The sequence below is a fragment of the Nicotiana sylvestris genome, chromosome 12 (assembly GCF_000393655.2).
Source record: "Nicotiana sylvestris chromosome 12, ASM39365v2, whole genome shotgun sequence".
Lineage (NCBI taxonomy): Eukaryota > Viridiplantae > Streptophyta > Magnoliopsida > Solanales > Solanaceae > Nicotiana > Nicotiana sylvestris.
Window position 1 is genome coordinate 53,694,044 of NC_091068.1, and position 23,778 is coordinate 53,717,821.

The 23,778-nt window shown below is 36.6% G+C and overlaps 1 protein-coding gene across 5 annotated transcripts; it reads left to right on the forward strand.

The window, feature by feature from the left end:
• Positions 1–16,169: 16,169 nt before the first annotated feature.
• LOC104227904 (uncharacterized) lies at positions 16,170–22,583 on the forward strand. 5 transcript variants are annotated; one of them, XM_009780273.2, is made up of 4 exons: positions 16,170–16,256; positions 19,761–19,960; positions 21,452–21,475; positions 22,108–22,583. In XM_009780273.2, exons 1-4 carry the CDS (start codon positions 16,231–16,233, stop codon positions 22,407–22,409), a joined length of 552 nt encoding a protein of 183 aa, XP_009778575.1. In that variant the 5' UTR covers positions 16,170–16,230; the 3' UTR covers positions 22,410–22,583. The 5 variants fall into 5 exon arrangements, with proteins under 5 accessions (XP_009778575.1, XP_009778579.1, XP_009778576.1 ...); XM_009780277.2 differs by lacking the exon at positions 16,170–16,256 and adding an exon at positions 16,513–17,528; XM_009780274.2 differs by lacking the exon at positions 16,170–16,256 and adding an exon at positions 16,513–17,499.
• Positions 22,584–23,778: the final 1,195 nt, after the last annotated feature.

The window sequence follows — 23,778 nt, forward strand, 5'->3', positions numbered from 1 at the left end:
GCACTGCTATAAAATGATGCTGTTTGGTTTGAAGAATGCTAGAGTTACCTACATGAGGGCCATGACAACTATATTTCACGACATGATACACAAGCAAATAGAGGTGTATGTGGATGACGTCATCATCAAATCCAAAAGGAGTACATATCACATAGCAGACTTGAGGAAATTCTTTGATCAGCTACGAAGGTACAATCTGAAATTGAATCTTGCAAAGTGTGCCTTTGGAGTCCCTACTAGGAAATTGCTAGGGTTCATCATCAGTCACCAAGGGATTGAGTTAGACCCATCAAAAGTCAAAGCTATCCAAGACTTGCCACCTCTGAAGAATAAGAAAGATGTGATGAGCTTTTTAGGGCGTCTCAACTACATCAGTCATTTCATAGCACAATCAACTATGATTTGTGAGTCGATCTTCAAGATGCTGAAGAAAGATGCTGCAACAAGCTGGACTGAAGAATGCCATAAAGCCTTCAACAAAATCAATGAGTATTTATCTAAACCACCCGTTCTGGTCCCACCAGAACCAGGGAGGCCTCTGCTGCTTTATTTGTCTGTATTGGACGAAGCTTTTAGTTGTGTTATGGGACAGCCTGATGAGACTGGAAGAAAGGAGCAGGTGATATATTATCTGAGCAAGAAATTCATGCCTTACGAAGTCCGATACTCTTTCCTGGAGTGCACCTGCTGTGCTTTGACATGGATAGCTCAAAAGTTGAGGCATTATTTCTATGCATACACCATATATCACATATCAAGGATGGACCCGGTAAAATACATCTTCCAAAAACCCATGCCCACAGGTAAGTTAGCAAAGTGGCAGATATATTTGAATGAGTTCGACATCATCGATATAACTCAGAAGGCAGTCAAAACAGCAAGCATTGGCAGATCATCTGGTAGAAAATCCCATAGACGGGGAGTATGAACCATTGAAGACGTATTTTCTCGATGAGGAAATATCGTTTGTAGGAGAATATATCACCGAAGCATATGATGGTTGGAGAATGTTCTTCGACGAAGTAGCAAACTTCAAAGGAGTCGGTATCGGAGCTATCTTGGTATCAGAGACCGGCCAACATTATCCGGTATCCCATAAAACTCAAGTTTTCATGCACCAACACTATGGCAGAATATGAGGCTTGCATCCTGGGACTCAGGTTGGCCATTGACATGAATGTTCAGGAGCTGATGGTGATTTGAGATTCCAATCTTTTGGTGTATCAGGTGCTAGGAGAATGGGCTAAAGAACACCAAAATATTTCCATATTTGCATTGTGTACAAGAGCTGATCAAGAGATTCATAAAGATAGAATTCAAACATGTTTCGAGGATTCAGAATGACTTTGCAGATGCATTGGCCACTTTATCTTCCATGATACAACATCCAGACAAGAAATCCATCGATCCTATCCCAATAGGAATTATTGACTTATTGTGCTCATGTTGAAGAAGAAAGTGATGGAAATCTATGGTTCCACGACATCAAAGAATACTTGGCAAAAGAAGAGTATCTGGAGCATGCAACTCATACTCAGAAGCGCACACTCCGAAGGTTAGCCAACCATTTCTTTCAAAGTAGAGGAATTATGTACAAAAGGACTTTAGACCTGGGATTATTACGGTGTGTCGACGCCAAGGAAGCATCCAAAATGCTTGAGGAAATATGTGCCGGAACTTACGGATCACACATGAATGGCTTCATCTTAGACAAGAAAATACTAAGAGGGGATATTTCTGGATGACTATGGAAACAGACTGCATCAAGTATGTTCAAAAGTGTCACCAATTCCAGATACATGCTGATATGATACTAGTACTACCCAATGAACTCAATACAACAAGTGCACCCTGGCCTTTCTCCTCTTGGGGCATGGATGTCATCGGTCCAATTGAACCCACTGCTTCAAATGGGCATAGGTTCATTCTAATGGATATAGACTATTTCACAAAATGGGTTGAAGCCCCATCTTACAAAGTTGTGACTAAGAAGGTCGTCGTAGACTTTGTTCGGGATTGTATTGTTTGTCGATTCAGAGTACCAGAGTCAATCATCACCGACAATGCCACCAATCTTAACAGTGATCTAATGAAGAACATGTGTGAAACTTTCAAGATCAAGCATAAGAATTCCACAGCATATAGGCAGCAAATGAACAGAGATGTAGAAGATGCCAACAAGAACATCAAGAAGATACTGAGGAAGATGGGAGACAATTACAAACAATGGCATGAGAAGTTTCCATTTTCTTTACTTGGGTATCGTACCATAGCTCGTATATCGACTGGGGCAACTCCCTATCTATTGGTTTATGGTGCTGAAGCGGTTATCCCTACCGAAGTAGAAATCCCTACTTTAAGAATTATACAACAAGCTGAGCTCAGCGATGCAAAATGGGTACAGAGCCGATACGAGCAACTAGCTCTCATTGATGGAAAGAAAATGAATGCGGTATGTCATGGTCAACTCTACCAGAACAGAACGGCAAGAGATTTCAACAAAAAGGTCAGACCAAGGCAATCCACACAGGGGCAATTGATGCTCAAGTGGATCTTCCCACATCAAGATGAAGCCAAGGGGAAGTTCTCACCTAACTGGCAAGGTCCCTACATGGTTCATCGAGTACTAACAGAAGGAGCACTTATACTTGCAGAAATGGATGGAGAGATTTGGCCAAAACTTATCAACTTAGACGCAGTCAAGAGATATGTTTAGGATTATTTACATTTCTTCACTTGATATAACTGAACTACGTTTGACCTTATTCACGTTTAAGAGGGGATACGTAGGCAAACCTTTGGGTTCGATCACATCTTAATAAAATATTCATTTTCCTCATGATCAGAAATTGGGGCAAGATTGCAAGTTCATCCAACTTTGTTAAATGTGGAACAACCAGAAGTATGCATTTAAACTAGGGTAGAATTTTTGGGGGGCCCTCAAAATTCTAAGGCAAGGAGGTCGCAATATCTCTAAAATATGTCACAGTCATCGGTTCATCTAAATTATTTGATATCACTGCAATACATTTCAAACAACTATATTTTGCAAACAATTTATCAAATGCATGCATATTTTTTGAAAACTTTATTTCTATGACAGCCAGATGTTGCCCAGGGTAACTCAAACAGTATCTCAAGATAGGAGTAAAGACAGAGCAAGAAAACAAAAGCACGAATCGACCTTCACCTCCCCCCCCCAAACTGACAAATTTTCTTTGGATGCAGGCATGATAAGACAATAATATCCGCAAATACATCAAGTCACTACCTTCATGATGACAAGTTATCGAACGCAAATACCTCTAGCTAAGAAATAATTTACTTTCTCACTGTCACTCATCATTTTCTTGTATGAGGCTAAGCATTACCTCCGTAATTACATAAGGCTAAGCATTGTCTTTCCTTGCATGAGACTAAGCATTGTCTCTATCTCTTGCATGAGGCCAAGCATTGCCTCCCTAATTTCATAAGGCTAAGCGATGCCTTTTCGTACATGAGACTAAGCATTATCTCCTATTCTTGCATGAGGCTAAGCATTGCCTCCGTAATTGCATAAGGCTAAGCACTGCCTTTCCTTGCATGAGACTAAGCATTGTCTCCATCTCTTGCATGAGGCCAAGCATTGCCTCCCTAATTGCATAAGGCTAAGCACTGCATTTCCCTGCATGAGACTAATCATTTTCTCCTCTTCTTGCATGAGGCCAAGCATTGCCTCCCTAATTGCATAAGGCTAAGCACTGCCTTTCCCTGCATAAGACTAAACATTGTCTCTTCTTCTTGCATGAGGCTAAGCATTGCCTCCATAATTTCATAAGGCTAAGAACTGCTTTTCCTTGCATGATATTAAGCATTGTCTCCATCTCTTGCATGAGGCTAAGCGTTGCCTCCCTAATTGAATAAGGCTAAGCACTGCCTTTTCTCGCATGAGGCTAAGCATTGTCTCCTCTTTTTTCATGAAGCCAAGCATGGCCTCCCTAATTGCATAAGGCTAAGCATTGTCTTTCCCTACATGAGACTAAGCATTGTCTCCTCTTCTCGCATGAGGATAAGCATTGCCTCCTTAATTGCATAAGTCTTAGAACTACTTTTCCTTGCATGAGACTAAATACTATCTCCACTACGCTACCTAAGACCTAGCACTATCTTTTTGTTCACCTAGGGATAAGCACTGCCTTTATCTCACACAAGACTAAGCCTTGTCTTGTCTCGTGTTCGCATATGACCAAGCATCGTATCTTTGCATTTCATAGGCTGAAATATTGCCATTTTGTCCGAAGGTGTCATAGTCCAATGGTATCATCCTCATAGCCGGAAGACACCATTCTATGGCCTGAGGATCTTTCAAAATTGCATATCATTATTCAAAGGCGTCATAGTCACGAGGCACCATCCTCATGGCTCGAGGACACCATTTCATGGCCTGTGAATCCCTTATCATACGCTTTATCGCCCAGGACGTCATGGTCTAAGGACATCATCCTCACTGTCCAAAGACAACATTTGGTCCAAAGGGAATTTGCATCACATTTAAAAATTTTGCAATAACCCATATATATTTACATGCAGTCTGATTTAAATTTTGTAGGTACTCCAGGAGGAAAACTATTCTACAAACAGGAGAAATCTTCGCTCCGATTTCAGTTCATAACGTTCGCATCCTTCAGTTGTTTCAAACGTAATCGACTACCAGCAATCACCCACCATTTACTCTATGACCGTTCGGGTATTTGCTCTGTGATACATCCATAATGTTTCAAATTCACATTCTAACTCCGCATAAATTCATCTGATACTATTCTATCCAAAAGAACCCTTTCCAAGACATACGACCATTCTTATAACAACTCCATTGATTTCGTTCATCTTTGGCACCAGAACTACACACGGCCTGATTCCCGTAACATCAGGGATATGTAGGCAACTCATGAACCAGGGTTCGGCCCCCATTTTTTTAAATCACATCATTCCTCATTCAATTCGACCAAAATTTGTCATCATTTTCTTTATCCGACAACTCTTTCATTATTCCCGGGTAAAGAGGGGGAGCTGTTGATACCCAATTTTTCCCTCATATTTTCTCAAATAGTATATATACCTTTCAAAACATCATAATTCATCATTATTTAGTTTACAAAATCTATACAAGCATTTTCTATAATTTTTCATAATTTTTAAAGCTTTAAAATTGATTTTCTTGCATTTAAATTACTTGAATACTTATTAATTACTCCTTCAAATTATTTTGTGATGACTTAATTACCTAAAATTATTATTTTTCATCTATAATACACGTTTCAAATATTTTTACTTTATTTTATTTAATTACATTAGTATTTTTAATCCATTTGCACAATCTTGCAATAATAGTCTATATTTTACAATTTTATTTCATTTGTCATATTATTCAAGGTCAAAATAATATCTTATATTTTTATAATATTTTACTATTATTTTAAAGTATTAATTTGCATAAATAGTATTTTTATAATTTATTTAACTATTTTTATTAAATTAATTTCCTATTTTAAAATCTGGCCCAAAATTGAGACTAATTTCGGACCAATTAAGGTCCAATTGAACCCCTGACCCAATAACCCACTACTAGAAATTGGACCTATGGGAACGGATATGTTCGCAACGGTTACATAACCGTAGCAATAGAGTTCTATTGCCACGGTTATATCCGTTGCATAAGGGGTTTGGTGCTATTGAAACATTTTTGCCGTCAAACTGTTGCATTAGTTTAAGCATCGTTGCAATATGGGTACTTGTGCAACGATTTTGGTAACCGTTGCAATAGAGTAAACTGTGGCAACGGGTTTTTGGTAAAAATGCCAATTGGAACGGTTATTAGTTGCCTCCTTATTTTTCCTTCTAATTTTGATGGTCCCGCCCGAAAAATTTCTATTTTTATTCTTAATAATAATATTAATATCTTTAGGCCCACTTTTTTTCTTAAACCCAGGTAGCTTCGAAACATATCAAAATAAAGTTTTAACTCTCTCAGAACTAAATAACGCATAGCTTCAAACACTTCTTTGTAGCTTCAATCACAGATGAAGAAAGTATTTGAAGAACACATCTCAAAATGTATATAGCTTCAATCACATCAAAGTAGGCTAAAACACTCTCAGTCTTGTGGAGGTTACCGAACATCAAGAAGAGGTAGGTCATGAAAGAGCTCAGATCGAGGTTTCTCCTCCATGAGGACTTTGGGGGTTTATTCTTTAATTCATTTCTTGTTTGGCTTATTAATTTCTTGTTAAGTTTATTATTTTGCTTTTGATTTAAGCATAGAATCTAAATTGGGTATTAGTTTATTTAGGGCTATTGGGAAAGGAGGGAAAATGAGATTTGCTATAGAGAATGCGACAAAGACGAGTATTGTGATTGCGGATACAAAGATACATATATTGAGATCGTTTTCGAGTATTAAGATCGCTAGGGGTTCACTTTGTAGCGTTATATTGGGCTCTCCTGCTGGTAAGATTTATTCTAAGCTTCGAGCTGTTACTGCCCGATTGAACAATATGCTATAATTTATTTTTAAATTATAGATCGCAATGTTTAAGTGTATTATTATTTTGAGCTGATTGGAAAATTTTGGCTGATATATGTATTGCGACTGATTTTTTTGGTCAATAATTTTATGCAATCCTAATAGTGGAATATATGTTCTATTTGGTTTAGCTTGGCTTAATGAATTGGTTTAGGTAAAAAAAATTGGGATTTGTTAGGGTTTTCCTTATACTATAATTCCTTCTTTTTTCTTCTTGATTTTTTCAATAAAACTGAACATTTTATACTAATTTTTGTTTACGTCTATGCGGATGCTACCCCGGTGAGCGGTGATATTCGAGAATGTACACTCACTTTGATAAAGGAAGAGAGCGAGGAAAGTACATACATTATTGTATGATTCACTTTATTTTTTCTTTTCTACTTATGATTTATTTTGTGGCGGTGCAATGGATTTTGATGTCACTATAGCTATTTTTATTGATTCACGAGTTTAACCTTAAAGCTTTTACTTTTCTCTCATGTCTTCTTCTGAGATTTGGTTACAATGTTTTTTTAATTTTTGTACTTTCTTCCATTCGCCTTTTGTTCTAAATGTGTTAACTCCTCCACATAGGGTAGTTCTCTCAAAATCGGTTACCTTCTGTGGTTCTCTTATGTTAGATAAAACTTGTTGTTGTAACTATCATTGGGGATGCATTTAGTACACAATCATGAAAGAGCTTAATTTAAACGTAAGTACACTCCTTTTATGCAAACATGAAATAAATTAATTCAAACTGTGAAGAGACATATGAATGTCTCGTTTTGTGTGGTGAAAAGCGTTGTAAACTACTTTTATGCTTTGTCTGTAATTTGTATATTATAGTTAGTGAAATTTTATATAGCTGACCCCAACTTATTTAGGATTGTGATAGTAGTTTTTATTGTAATAAGCAAAAGGAATATATATAATGAGGATTACATGAATATTTAGAACCTACCAACAACTATTTTTTTACACATCCGAGGAGATGTTGCAGAAAAGGCTCTGCATCAAAAGAATATTACTATCTTAAAATATGGCTTCACCTGATTCTATTTAGTATTTACAATACAATTACTTTATTCAAGCTTTTCGATCATGCAGACAACTCTCTAAAAAATTTCAGTTGTTTTAGGTTTTTATGAAGCACTTAATGGACATAGGATTTGTTGGTAAAAATCTACAGTTCTTCCAGAGAAGTCGCTTCTTCAAATTTCAAGGTGGAAGGGCATAAAAGACTGCTTTGGTCCATATATCTCTACGCGACTTCAATGAATAATTTTAACTTGCCTCAGTTGGTACTATGCTATTGAGAAACCTACAAAGACTTCACCAATGAATGTCTTCCTGAAATCAAGTGTATTGTCAGGTAAAAATTTTAACATGACTGGGATTCTTCTCTAATACCACTGAGATCCTTATACTTAAGAGTTTTCTGATGCTAAGTTTGTAGCGAAATATTTGGTTTCTTTGAAGAGTGAAAACATTTGCTAATCAGCATGACTCAAGGTATTGACTTCTCTCTTTCTTTTATTTTTTTCTTCTTTTTTGATCATAAATTTAAGCCTAAAACTTATTTAAATTATTCTGCTTAGTGTATGTATAGTTGTTGTAATCGTAAGGTTGTAATTAAGTTTGAGTTTATGCTTGACGGAAAAATAGTAGTAGTATTTTTCTCTCTAGTTGTTTACTACGATGGGAATTTTCTTAATAAGTAAAATCCTTTTTTTTTCAAGAAATAATTAATTTGAAGCTGATTTTCAAGATTTATTGAGCTTGCAAAGGTTTCTGCTGGTAGAAGATTCTCTTACATTGTAGATTCAAGCATATCATATGTCTTAATGCTCGGATTTTTTGACTATATTTAGTTGTATTTGGTAGTGCATCCATATAAGTTGAAGCCCACATGAGCAACAAATTGTTGAAAAGACAAGGTGGTAATATAAAAATGCAATATAAATGGTTGTGTTCTTTTCTCCTTTTTTACAGTATATTGTTTATCAATCAATTATTAATATATGATAGTTTGCAGCTCTACGATTTTTATAGTTCAGTTTTCTTTATTGTTGCGACAGTGCTTGCCTTAGCCGAGGGTCTTTTGGAAACAGTCTGTCTACTTGCATAAGGTAGAGGTAAGGTTTGCGGACACACTACTTTCCCTAGACCCCACATATGGTAATATACTAGGTATGTGGTTGTTGTTTTGTGGATAACTCTCTTTTAACGGTAATAATGCCACTTGAGATCCTTGCTTTATTTTTTAGAAGTGTAAGTCACGCACATTCCTAAAAGAGAAAACTTGAGCAATTCCCAAGCAGGAGTGCATTTTGGCTGCTGTTAATGATTAGAAACTAGAGTTGCCTTTAGATTTAGCAACTCTATCAGGTGGCTTTGATCTCAAACTAATTGTAATGAGGAACACTTTGTTACAGGTTCTTTCCCTGTCTATACAATTTCTATAAGAATTCAGAATTCAACTACCTCTTTTTATTTACTCTAAGATGCTATAAAATCATTTTATTGTTAATGTTTTACGTTATGTTTGGAAGCAAAATTTATGCAAACTAGTATTTATGGATTGTCGACATTTGTATTTTTTGCTTCTTCTATCTTAGTGCTTATTTCTTCTGTCTTATTAAAATGGACTCTTACTGGGTGTATCTTACTCTTTACCCTTTGTTAATTATTGATGTATCTTAAAATGTTTTCTTTTTCTTTTTTCTTCCCTCAGAATACTTTTGTGCCAGTTGAATATGTTGGTGAAGCAAACAAGCAATGGAAAGATGAAAGCAGTGAAGACTTTATTGAAAAGTATTGGTTTGGGATTGAGGCATAGTTATTATTGTTGTTGCCTGTTGGTCTATAAAGACCTATGTTCTAGGGAGTTTTTTTAATTTCAATTTTTTTTAACTTATGTATGCTAACTTTTGAATTGTCAAACATTATTTGTCTATTTTACATATGGAGAATATTCTTTGATTTTTAGATTATGATTTGTTGATTTATAGTTTTATTTTGTTATTTATATAAATTTTAGTGCATTGTAATTTATTGTATATGTAAATATTTATATATAAATAGGTGTATATCATTGTTGCAATTAAGCCATTGCAGTAGGCCACCAAAACCGTTGCAATAGGCCATAAAATATGTTTTAGAAGACAATGTAAGCCGTTGCAATAGGTCATGAAAACCATTCTAATAGGATATGTAAACCATTGCACTAGGTTATTCAAACCGATGCAATAGCTATTGCTCGACAATAAGAAACCGTAGCAATAGAGTAAAACCATTACAATAGCATTACAAAACCGTAGCAATATCTTTAATTAGCCGTTGCAATAGCTTATATGATCCTTGCATTAAAACTATGGTAACAGTTTTAAACTGTTGCAATAGCAAAAAAAACTCGCTGCCTCATGGGAAATAAATAACCGTTGCGGTAGATATGACTAAAGAAACAGTCAAAACTAACTGTTACAGGAACCGTTGCCGTAAAGCTACTAGCACGCGATCTATGGAATGGTCTAGAAACCGTTGCAACAGAGCTATGGTAACGGTTTAGGTGGATGTTGCAACGGTGTTATCTACGTTGCCATAGACCCATTTTCTGGTAGTGACCTCAATAGCCCAAATGGCCCTTTAAACCCGGGCATAACTCGTTTATAATGACCCGCCCCACCTTCCTCTGAATCTTGGTCGTTGATCTAAAATGATCAATGGACCGAATTAAAACCCCCACTCTCCTTATATCCCCTTACCCAAACCCTAATCCCCATTTCCCTTCATCAGCTGCCTCTAAGCACTCCTCCATCCTTCAGAAACCCTAGTCGTCATCTCAATCTTCTCCGAATCTATCTCAATCATGGATTCCTTCTGTGATTTTCTTACCTTTTATATGTTACCTCAGTATTACTTGCAAGACTATGGTGTTACTTAGTACTTGCCTAAACTTGGCAAGTACCATCTCTAAGATTCGGGCCCGTTCAACATCAATCTCTAAGATTTGGACAATATCTCATCCATATATACGGAAGAATAGTTGATTTCTCATACTAGTAGACGGATTTTAAAATGTTTAACCCTAATTAGGGATTGATTTTCGATTTCTTTCCTTTACTGGTTGCTTTATGATTGCATGTATATTTTTTTTTTCTTTGTTTATGTTTGATTGCTTCTTTCCTTATTTACTCGTCTGATTTAACTACTATATAAATCCCTCCCCTTTCCCCTTTGAAACAGATCTTTAATCACTAGATTCACTAAAAAATCAAAGCTAGTTGTTCTATCATTCTCTTGTTCTATACTTTGGTTCTTGGCCGGCTGAACGCCAAGACTACCAGAATTTAGTTTTCAACTTTTCTTGGTGCAAGCACTGCCCAGGGTGCATTTGAAGCCCTTGGAAACTCTAACGCACTATGATTCTGGGTTCTACTGCTCTTTGTTAATATTCAGAGTATTGTGGAGTTTGTTCTTTCTTGTTGTCTGTTTATTCAACTGATAATTGTTAGGTCTCTTGGCTTTTACAATTTTGTTCTTCTGTGTTCATGATTTGCATATTTATACCTCTGAAATTCGTGACCTAATTTTCTGGGCTATCTCTGTATGCAACCTTGTTAACGTTGAACTTATTTTGTGATTTGAACTTCCTTAGAATTTAATTTTGCCTAAAATTTTCAGTCCTGAGATATGTCATTTGTACATGCTTAACTTGAATAAATTAGGCTCTCTTAAGTTTGTTTGGCCTGATGTGTTGGTACCTGAACGTCTACCTTTACTGCCTACCATGAGTGGTTTCCCTACTTTGTTTTTAATTCTTGTAATGACTAGCTCGTACTTAGAATGTACTCTAATCTATATTGAGACCTTCACTCTAGCTATGACCTGCTCCCATGCTATTTTGTCACTCACTATGCCTTTGATCCACTTAATCTTGTATCATTAAGTGATTAGTTGGGACCTTTAGAGTAGCTATCTTAATTTGTGTTTTCTTACAATGTTTGATATTGTTTTGGTCTTACTGATAAGTTGGTATGTCTGCTTTCTGGTGTTGTGATGGATATTCAGCATAATTTGGACCCTTAGTTTTAAATCCTTTCAGCTCTACTTTAGACTCGTTTGGTATTATGTACCTTCGTATGTTAATCTTGTAATCTCTGAAATATTGATGCCCTTGTCTCTTACGAAATGTTTTCTGCCTAATATGCTTGGTGTTTGAACTTGTGATATCAACCTGTTTTTTGAGTTTTGTTGATTCTCTTTGCTTGTATGTTCTTTGTTTAATCACCCATGTTATATTTGCTTCTAAACTATAAGTGCACCTATTCAAATTGTATCATTTGATCACTATTCTCTCATCCTCATTTGTTACCTACACTATTCTGAATTTATCCCTCTTGGCCAGCTGAAAACAAGGCTACCAAAACTCTCTCTATTGACCTCCCTAGTGTGAGCACTACTCGGGGTCCATTTGAGACCCTTGTGAACTCTGACACACTACGATTTGGGTTTCTTTGGTCACTCTCTTTGCTACTGGAACTTGAGATGTTTCTGACATTTAGCTTCTCTTCTTCAAATTATTTGTATAATCTGCAAACTGGTTTGTTTAACTGACTTCTGTATAATTCAATATTTGGGTCATATGGTCAACCTGTGACTATTTGGTTTGGCTTTAGTTCCTCTATGGTTTTTGGGCTCTACTAATGAGTATAGTCCCATGTTGGGATCTGGGTATGCTATTTGTGAAGAAAGAGTTTGTTGAAGGCCCAGGCAATACTGGGTATCTCCTTTTGGGCTTACTGTAGGCCTATTATTATTTCTTGTGTAATATTTATATTTACATTCTTTGGGCCTGTAATAATTTGTAATAACAAACAACTTGGGGTGTTAGTGAAATTGGGGAAGCGGGTGTGTACAAGAATATCAACAAACGCAATGCATGTAAATTTCTCAACAAGAAGGATATCTTAACAAATAACAACTTCGCCTCCACGTGATAACGGTTTTCACAACTTCAATACCAATAACTAAACAATGAGAAAGATAATGTGTAACCACGATATTAAAGAAGAATAACCCACAAAGGAAGAGATAACGTGTAACAATGATTTCAATTGATGGTAATCAACGATGAAAGAGATAACATGTACAATGACTTCAAATAATAATACTCAACAATGAAAGAGATAACATGTACAATGACTTCAAATGATGATAGTCAACAATGAAAGAGATAACATGTGACAATAAAAGAGGCAACAAATTCAACTAAAGCATGAGGATAATTTATCAAGTAGGACGTAGAATAGTTATTAAACAACTCAGTTAAGACATGTAAGGGTAGACTAACACAAGAATAGATTGATTATGACAATTTAGAACATGATATAACATTTCAATTAAAGCATGGAAAGAGTCTAAGTAGCCTAAATCGATCAAATAACACGTACTACCCGTGTACCCACTCGTCACCTTACGTACAAGGCTTTCACATAGCACAAGTGAATCAATCAATCCCAATTCTAAGAGGTAGTTCCTCCACATGAAGTTAGGCAAGATACTTACCTCAACTAGGCTAATTCGACTCTCGAAAATAGATTTTCCCCAAAAATTTGCCTCCACACAGCTTAAATCTGACCAAAATTGACTTAATATCATCAAACAATGCAAGAAAAATTAATTACAATATATAAAGCTATGATTTTTATACTTCTCCTAAAAAGTCAACATAAGTGATTCCGGGGCCCCCCAGTCAAAACCCGGGTTCAAGGGTAGATTCCGACTATCTATAACCCCACGAGTCCATATATATGATTAGTTTCAAAATTCGAGTCCAAATTTACTCTCAAAACTTAAATTCTTATTTTTCAAAAACTTGACAAGGTTTCACAAATTTTCACTTTGATTCATATGATTTTGATGTTAAAATCTAAGATATATTGATTGAATATAGTTGGAAATAGATTAGAATCATTTACCCAAAGTTTGTAGATGAAAATCCCCTCTCTAAATTGCCTTCTACCGAGTCTAGGATTCAATAATGAGAGAATATATTGAAAAATCTATCTTCCAGCCCTTTTGTCCAGCTGCAGGGGTCACATTTGCGACACAGGCTTCGCATTTGCGAACCCTAACAACCTCAATCATTATCACAATTGCGACAAAAGTGAAAATCTCCCAAAAGCAAAAAAAATGTTCGCAAATGCGAACCAAGTCAAAAGCATGCTGATTTCGCAAATGAGAAGGGGCAATAACAATTGCGACATCTGAGCACCCACTGTCAGCTTCACATTTGCGAGGTTGGTTCCCACAATTGCAATATACTAAGCACCAACAATTCATTTTCAGTTCAATCCATTCTAAAATATGTCTGAAACTCATCCGAGTCCTCGGGGCTCCAAACTAAACATCCATACAAGTCTAAAAATATCATACAAACTTGCTCGTATGATTAAAACACAAAAATAACATCTAAAACTACGAGTCGAACCCTATAACGCATAAGTTTCAAAGTAAACTTCAAGAACTTCTAGAACTGCAACTAGTCTGAACCCTATCAATTCAACTCCAAATGATACTAAATTTTGTAGCCAAGTTCTAAATACCATAACAGACCTATTCTAAGTCCCAAAATAAAATTTCAAACTCGATAGCTAAAAGTCAATCTACGGTCAAACTTTTCAACTTCAAATTGCCAAATTTCGGAAAAACAACACAAATCAATATATGGACTTTCAAATTCAATTCCGTGTATATTCCCAAGTCCGAAATCATGATACGAAACTATTAGAGCCATCAAAATACCATTCCAGGGTCGTTTTCACAAAAGTAAAAGTTTGTTCAACATTTCTAACTTCGGCTTCTACACCAGGAATCAAAGGGTCCAAAATAATCCGAAATTCTCCCGAAATGAAAATAACTGGCTTCACAAGTCATAAAACCATAAATACACATGTGTGAGGTATAAAAAGGGAAAAGAGGGTGCAATTACAAAAAATGATCGGGTCGTTACAAAAGAATATTTTATATATTCTAGAGTTCAAATACAATTTGCTCTGAGTTTCAAAGATTACAAAGGAACTTGATTGCTTTGTTGCCTTCTTTACTGAATTTTGTATCTCTCAGGAGCTCTTTACTAGGAAGGCAGTGGGGATTGGTAAAGAAGAATGTGGTATCTACGTTCTCAAGCCAGCAAGACAGGAAGGTTCGGTGAAGTTCTTAGACATGAGCTTGTGTCTTCTATCTAAGGGTGTTAAACAGGTGGGCCGGGCCGGGCCGGGTTGGGAAAAAATAAAACCGGCCAGGTTTCAATCTGGACCGCTTATGGGTTAGGGCTTACCGGGCTTAACGGGTCTGGGTCCATCCGGATAAAAAATGAACCGTAAGGGTTACATGTTCAAGGGGCCGGGCCGGATTAGTGTTTTTTTTTTGTATTTTGTATAACTATTGTAATTTATATTAATATAAAGTAAACATATAAAGAATACAGTGAAGATGAAAAAAATTGCACTTATAATTTGCAAGAGCTTTTTTTATTTCAAACTTTCAAATTGAAGTTTGCATTTAACAATAAGTAAATTAACAAAAAAAAAAGAGTAAAACTAAATTTTCATTTCATAATAATACTTTAAATTAATCTAACAAACTAAAACATTAAGCATAAATATGTCTAATAATTTTAAAATAACACAAATTATCTCAAATCAACTTAAATACGAATTTCTAGAGGACGCTCAAGACAACTCTTCATATGCCTCCTTAAACAACCCGTGCCTACCCACCTTAGACGAAGATTTAAAACTAGACCACAGTTCTTACACTTTACTTTGTAAACTTTTTCATTTTCTTCTACCACCTCAAAGTGTTCCCAAACATATGAGTGCACTCTAAAAGTACGGGGCATGATTTAACTTGAATTGAGAATATGAGTTTGAGAAATGAGAGATGAGTGAAGAAATGAAGAAGGGGGTGCATTTATATTTTTTCAAAGGGATAAATTAGTAATTACAAAAAGTGTTATTTTATAAAAAAATTGCCCAAAAATGCTATTTGTGCAATAATAACGTTGGGCAACGGCCATAAGGCAGCTGACCGTTGCCAACGTTCTTCAACCTTAAAAAAATTGAAATCTAGCCATTAAACTGGTCCAGGCCGGGCTGGTTAACCGGTTCTAAAAGGATTTTGGTTGACTAGGTTTGACCGGTCCAGTTAACCGGATGAATGAAAGTGAACGGACCAACCCCCTAACCCCAGTAATCCAGCCCACCCGGCCCCCTATGTACCGGTCCGGGCCAGTCCGGGTTTCAATCGGTCCGGGCAGGTCCAAAAACGGGTTGACCCGGCCCGTTTAACACCCTTACTTCTATCACATTTGTAAATACTACTTCTAGTGATTTTAGTAAGAATAATACTATTGTGGTCAATTTGAATGTTGATAAGAGTTCTACTATTACCTCCATGTGTTATAAGAGGTTAGGGCATGCACCTCTTAAGGTTCTGAAGTGAACAAGTAGTTTGCCTAATGCTCAACTAAAGACTATTGTTGTATTGTTTGTCTTATTGCTAAACAAACTAGAGTGTCTTTTCCTGTTAGTACTTCTTGCTTTACTTATCCTTTTGCTATTATACACGCTGACATATAGGGGCCATATAGAGTCCCAACTCATGATCGTAAGAGATACTTTATGACTCTGGTGAATGATTTCTTCAGGTACACTTGGAAATTTTTAATGGATATCAAGGCTGAATATGTAGTGATTTTGAAGCATTATTTGATATTTGAACAGGATTAGTTGACTTGCAAAGTTAAATGTTTAAGGTCAGACAGTGTCACTAAATTATTTAATGAGTAAATGACTAGTTTGTTACAGGGTCACGGTGTCATTCATCAAAGCTCGTATATGTATAATCCTTAATAGAATAGCAGGGTTGAAAGAAGACATATGTCTATCCTTGATACGGTAAGAGCCTTGAGATTTTAGGTCTTTCTTCCGCTAAAGTTCTAGGGTAAATGTGTCACCAATGCTGTCTACTTGCTAAATAGATTACCTGATGTTTTTGTTGAAAGGGGTCTTGCCCTTTAAGATGTTGTTCCAGAGTAATCCAGCCTTGCAGCACCTGAGAATCTTTAGAAGTTACGCTGTGCAACCAATCTAAGGAAAACGATTTAGTCCTAGAGTAGTTCCAACTGTCCATCTAGGATATTCCTCTGTACAAAAGGGATATATTTTGTATGATCTCCACAGTAAGGTTTTCTTTGTTAGTAGAGACACCATATTTAAGGAAGAGATATTTCCTTTTAAACATATGGTTTCTGATGATTCTCCATTATTTCATGTTATGAAATTCAGAAGATGACATCACTCTTCCTAAGTCTGATTGACATCTTTCTGACTCTTCTGGTAGAGAGTCTCCTTCTGATGTAGGGTCTTCTTCAGTTGATGTGCCTCCCTTGCCTGATTATTGTGAACATTCCACTTCATTAAATCCTACTCCTCCTATGGCTCCTCCTGATCTGAGGAAGTCTTCTAGAACTTTTAAGCCCCCCATATGGCTTAAAGATTATATTGTAGAGTCCAGAGGATCCTCTTGCACATATCCTATTTCTTAGTATGTCAGCTATAACAAGTTGTCCTCATGGCTATAGAGTATCCATTGCTGCCTACGTAGATGTGCTTAAGCCTAGATCATATACAGAAGCTAACACTGATCCCAACTGGATAGATTTTATGAAAGCTGAGATTGAAGCTCTTGAAGATAATCACACCTGGACAATTGTTGATCTTCCAGGGTAAAGTTCCTATTGGGTGTAAGTGGGTCATCAAAGTGAAGTACAAGTCTACGGGGGAGGTGGAAAGGTATAAAGCTCGACTTGTTGCTAAGGGGTAAAGCCAACTGGAAGGGCTAGATTACAAGGAGACTTTTTCACTTGTAGCAAATATGATAACTGTAAGGTCTGTAGTGGCTTCGGATGCAGCATCTGGTTGGTATATTTTTCAGATTATTGTCCATAATGCATTTCTTCAAGGTGATTTACTTGAGTAAGTGTTCATACGTATTCCATATGGCTTTGCCAGCCAGAGGGAGTTTCAACAAAAGATGTGTAGACATCATGAGTCATTATATGGACTTAAACAAGCCCCTAGGCAATTGAATTTGAAGCTGACCAATGCACTTCAATCTCACTATGACTATTCCCTCTTTAAACAAAAGGTAGGCTATGATCTAGTAATTTTACTAGTGTATGTGGATGATCTTTTGTTTAGTGGGAGCAGTCTGAAGCTTATTCAGAAGGTAAGGAAAGACTAGCAGTCTAGGTTCAAGATGATAGATTTGGGAGAATTAAAATATTTCCTAGGCATTGAGTTCTCTAGATCCAAGAAGGGTATTCTAATGAACCAAAGAAAGTATGCCCTTTAACTAGTGTCAGGAATATGGTTGGCAGGTAGGAAACCAGTGGGAACACCCCTTGAGTTCAACTATAAGCTTACCTCTGAGGACTTTGACAAGTTTATGAACAATGATAACATAGGTGCAATATGAACAGACACACATCTTGAGGATTCGAGTAACTATTAGAGATTGATTGGCAGGTTATTGTATCTAACATTGGCAAGGCCTGATATAGCTTTTGTTGTCAAGTGCTCAATCAACATATGCATGCTCTCAAACAGTCACACATGGATGCAGCTATGAGGGTTGTCAAATATATTAAAGGAACATTAGGTCTAGGATTGTTTATAACAACAAAAAGAACCAATCAATTGATAGGATGCTATGATTCCGATTAAGGAGCATGTGTAGAAACAAGAAAATCAGTCACTGGATACATGTTAAAATTTGGTGATGCATTGATAGAGCACTATTTCTAGAAGTTCTGATGAAGCAGAGTTGGATTGTTTACCTGGCTAATTGGATTGTTTAAAGAGATTGGACTGAAGTACATCTACTTGTGCAGTTGTTCTGTAACAGCAAAGCTGCAATACAAATCGCAGCTCAACCAATATTCCATGAACGAACAAAATATTTTGATAGTGACCATCATTTTGTTAGAGAAAAGATTTAGGATGGGCAAATACAAACACAACACATTGAAACCAAAGAGCAGCTAGCTGATCTACTTACAAAGAATTTGTGTAAGCCACAACTAACTATCTGATAGACAAGTTAGGAATGTAGAACCTGTTTCTCCCTCGGCCTGAGGGGAAGTGTTGAGATAATGAGTTAGTTATAGTATTAGTGGAGCAATAGCTGTGTACAAATGTCAGTTAAATTAAAATGTAGTTAGCATATGTTAGTTAGCGGTTAGCACAATAGATGTAGTAGGCAGTTGCGTATAATTATCACTAAGTTCTTATCTTTGGTTAAACAATGAAGTCTCTCATTGCTTCCTCCTTTCGTCTCTTTTCTCTCTTCTGTTAACCGCCATTGCTGAGCATCTTCAACAGAAAAGTTTTAGATAGAGAAGTTAACTTTTTCCTTCTAGAAAGCTTGCTTTGCTAGACCTAGCTATATATGAGGAATGAACATCCTCCAGACCTCCACAATATGATTATTTATAACAAAAATATCTAATTTGAATGTAAAGTTCCATTGTGATATTTAGACCCACATAAAGTGCTCGCATCCAAATATGCCGATGCAGTTGAATCTGATTTTTTTTCTCTTTAAATTGGATTTCTACTACTAATACTACTTCAGATGAAGTCTAACAAATCCATAAATTTAAATTTGTGTCCAACAGTCCAAAGTCATGATGAAAACTCCCTTTTCTTGCATTAAAAGCAGAGACTTCTTCTTCACCCCATACTCGGAGTCCTCCTCCTTTTGGCGATTTTCTCTCTCAAAATTGTTATAAGCATTTTATTCTCTTCTTTTTGGGATCTGGGTCACCCTTTATCTTCCTAAAAAGATTCAAGAAGACCAAAGTCCTAATTAGATTTGATAACACCAATCCTCCCCCCCCCCTTCCCCCCTCTCGCTCTGGCGAAGGTTTGTTTCTACACATTTTGGAGGTCACGAATACACCCATTTTTTCAAAGTGGGTTTCTATTAAGACTTGTCAAATGTTTGGAGTTGAAGGCTAAAGTTAAATCTTGATTGTTTTCACCTAGGTAAAATGTGGGTGTGTGTGTGCGTTTTTGGGTGGTTGATCCTATGTGTTTGCTGTGAAATCTGACATTGGTTCAATCTTTTGTTTTTTCTCCTGTTATAGGAGAGCAAATACATTTATGGGTCACTCATCATCAGAGCAGAGGCTGTGTAGTGTGAGATTTATTTTGGTTGTGTTGGGTTTGTGTTTGGTTCTTTACATTGTGAGACCACCAAGGCTGTGGCACAACTCTACTCTTTTGGCTTCATGTCCTCCTTGTTCTTGTGATTGCTCTCGGGATTCTATCCTCTCTCTGCCTTTAGGTCTGTTCATTTTCTTATATAACCTTCCATTTACAAAATCTACCTGTATCTAGTTTTCCTGTATTTCTATGCTTCTTTACTAGAGATAAAATTTATGGGTCATTACATTCTGAAGCATGTTACATTCACTTACACATTTATTTGATGAAGGAAGATGATGCTTTAAATTTGAAGTGCTCAACTGCTGAGAAAGTAGTAATTGCTGAAATTCTTGCTTCTAACCAGCAAAGCGTTTAATACATTTAGAGGCAATATGCCATTATCTGCAGCGAGCACGCGCTATTCTTTAGATATACACCGATTGATTTTGGTTTAATGTACTAATAAACCAACAGTTTAAAAGGAAAGCTATGATTTACATTCATTGCAGTGCTTGTCATCAAGATGTGGAATCGGTGAGAATTTAGAAAATTGTAGCTGCCTACTTAGCAGAACCCCACATTATCCCTCCACGGGGTTTATCTTTTTGTATTTGTTATAGTGAAAAATGAAGTAGAATCCTTTGTCCTTTCTTAACAATAGGAAGGAACCACATATTTCAACTGAAGGTTCTTAATGGTAATAGAATGTCCAAAAGGAAGTAAGTCAAGGCAGTGAAATGTACCTTAAAGTTTGATATTTGTTTGGCTATGGAAAAAGGCAGGAACTAAGTTTGATGTATCTTGAAACAAATGTTGCTGGCATATGGGAAAAGTTCTCTATACCTGACTAACTTCGGTTTCAATAATTTTGTATCAGCAAATGCAGTAGAAGTATTCAGGAAAGAAGTATTGCCAAATTATTTTTGGCTTATAAGAAGTGACCGTCTAGCCTTTCAAGTCAATAGGAGAGTTAGATTGATTTCTTTACATATAAATGTTGATTCTCCCATAATGACTTTCTTATTATTCAGTATACTGCAGTATACTGCAGAACCCCACATTATCCCTCCACGGGGTTTATCTTTTTGTATTTGTTATAGTGAAAATGAAGTAGAATCCTTTGTCCTTTCTTAACAATAGGAAGGAACCACATATTTCAACTGAAGGTTCTTAATGGTAATAGAATGTCCAAAAGGAAGTAAGTCAAGGCAGTGAAATGTATTGCCAAATTATTTTTGGCTTATAAGAAGTGACCGTCTAGCCTTTCAAGTCAATAGGAGAGTTAGATTGATTTCTTTACATATAAATGTTGATTCTCCCATAATGACTTTCTTATTATTCAGTATACTGCAGTGCTAGTCCTTTAGAGTTTTTCAAAGCAACATAAATAAGGTTTTAATCATGCTGGCACCATCCAAACTCTTATGGCTTATAGGAAAAATGACAAATTATACCTTTTCTTCATAGTTCCTCTTTCTTTTTCCGGCCTTTTTATGGTGGAAAACTTGTAGGAATTGTGCAAATGCTTATGTGTCGCGATGCAAAATTAGCAACTGTGATATTTTTGGTTCCAGATGCATATTAGTATTGGCTGTTATGACTTATCTTCGGTTTATGTGTTATTTTGCAGATGTCATCAACAATTCATTGGAAGGTTAGCTCACTGCTCTTGTTTCAAAGCCTGAAAATTGTCTTACGTAAAATTATACAATCTCAAGATATAAAGTGAAATGTTGCATCTTTAGTTTTCTGGTTGAAGTTTTTTGTTTTCTGCTTAAATATGTTTCTCTTAAGTTGTAGTGGACTGGGAAAAAAGGGGAAAAAAAAAGTTGTTCAGACAAGTTTAAGAATTTATGTGCCGAACTTCCAGAAATTTCGGAACTGCCCACACAGTTGTATGATGATTAGCTTTGGCGGGGGATTAATAATGCCACACTATGTAGGAGCCTTTAACCCATTTTTGCCTTTTCTATCAAGTTAGGAACCTAAGAATTCAGTAATTCTGTTGCCTCTGTTGCTATTGGCCCTGGGGAATTTCTCGGTTATAAAAAAGGAGAAAGAAAGCAGTAATTCCGTTAGATGATAGTTTGAGATTGTAGACAAGCTGAGTATATCACTGCAACTTGTATAGGACTTTGAATTGAAGGAGAGGAAGTGACCCGTTCCCGAGTAGGGATTTAATGCAGAATGGCTGCATGCAGTGGAGTCGCTCTTTATTTCTGTTACTCTTGTTTCAGCTGCGTCTTAAAATCCCTTGCATCATGTTTTTTTTTTTTGTGGATGCAGACTGTGGTAAAGATGATCGTGATATGAATGACGAGATGAAGAAGGACATTATTAGTCTATTGTCAGGGGAAATTAACTTGCACAAAAATGTCACTGATGACAATCTGGAACACACCAATGCTCTAATTATGAGTGCCAAGAGAGCATCTTCACATTACCAAAAAGAGACGGAGAAATGCAACATGGGGATGGAAGCATGCGAGGGTGCTCGGGAAATGGCGGAAGCTGCATTGATTCAAGAGCGCAAGCTCTCGGCATTGTGGGAGAGAAGAGCCATTGAGCTGGGATGGAAAGACAAGTGAAGACAGACTTTATTCAAGGAAATTAACCATTCAAACATTTTTGGCATATGCGTGGATATGCACCCTATTGACTAAATTACCCCTCATGTGAATACGGTTGCTGTTTTTGCCAATTAGGTTTCATTCTTTGTACTTGAGATTGTATTTCCGGTTAATTGGTCTTCATTCTTTGTTTTGTGGTGTCAGTAAAATATGCATGTGATTAATAGATTGTTGATAAAGTAGAAGTGCAGAGAACATAGTACAGTGTTTACCCCTAAATTAGGCAAAAATTAAAGTTGTACGCGGTTTAAAGGATACATGGTATAATTCAACACAAAAGTTAAGAATAGCAATAACTGAATTAAAGACGAAATAAACGATCAAACCAATCGCAGTGTTATGACCAAGCTTGATATTAGATTGAACAGTGGCCTCGTCCTCGATTGAACCCTCGGTTCGAGCCCAGACGTGAATTGAGAACAGAAATAAGTAAGCAAGTTCTTAACAGTAGCCAAAAGGTAAAAATATACTTTTATTGCCATGAATTGCATGTTACAACATGTATTACAAAAGAAAAAACTTTTCCTTTATATAATAGAAGAGTTTCAATCCTAGTATAAGTCTAAAAAAGGTAAAAATCTTCTTTTCCCGGTAATTGTTGATCCATAATCGACATCGAGCGAGATTCACGCCGTGATATCCGATTGAGGACGGGTATTACGGCCCTTTATTCGTCATGCATAACCGTTCACCGTGTCTCCCGAGGTCTAAAACTTACACTCGGCCAGGGACGTGCCGCTTTACCATGTCCGATGTCGGATATACCGTTCATTCTTTCAGGGTATCGATATGAAGGGTCTTTGACCTCGACTACAATCTCGCGAATCTTTGCTCTCCCTCCATTCTCTCATCGGGGAATCGGGGTAGACGTTGCCCCCCAATTTTACCCGTGCACAAATAGTCTCCTCATTTCCGGAGGGTAAATTTATCGAAGCGACGGGAAGCGAAAAGTTAACCTCGGTTCTTTCATTCGTATGTTATGACTGAGTTGTTGGGTCAACGAAACGTCCCATCAGTCGCGTCATTTTGACTTCGGACACGTGTCAGCCGTCGATTGACTGTCCTCGAATGCGAAACGTCGCGCATTGATTGTTTTCCCCTATAAAAACTCCGACCCTGTTTCACTTCTTCAATTTCCGATTCTAGAATTCCTCGACTTACCCTCGAATTATCTACTTACCTTTTACTCCCTCAAATCTTCATACATTGCTCCTTAGACCTTCATATCTTCATCCCCAATCTTCATACATTCTCTTTGAATCTTCAACCCAGATCTTCATATCTTCATCCATCTTCAAATCTTCATTTTTTTCTTCAAACCTTTATA

What these genes read in the sequence shown, in the direction of transcription:
- LOC104227904 (XM_009780273.2), top strand. Translation starts at nt 16,231, where the DNA reads ATGACTCTGGTGAATGATTTCTTCAG. An exon ending in CTGGTGAATGATTTCTTCAG is followed by an intron (nt 16,257 to 19,760) that starts GTACACTTGGAA and finishes CTCCTGTTATAG; the next exon opens with GAGAGCAAATACATTTATGG. An exon ending in TATCCTCTCTCTGCCTTTAG is followed by an intron (nt 19,961 to 21,451) that starts GTCTGTTCATTT and finishes GTTATTTTGCAG; the next exon opens with ATGTCATCAACAATTCATTG.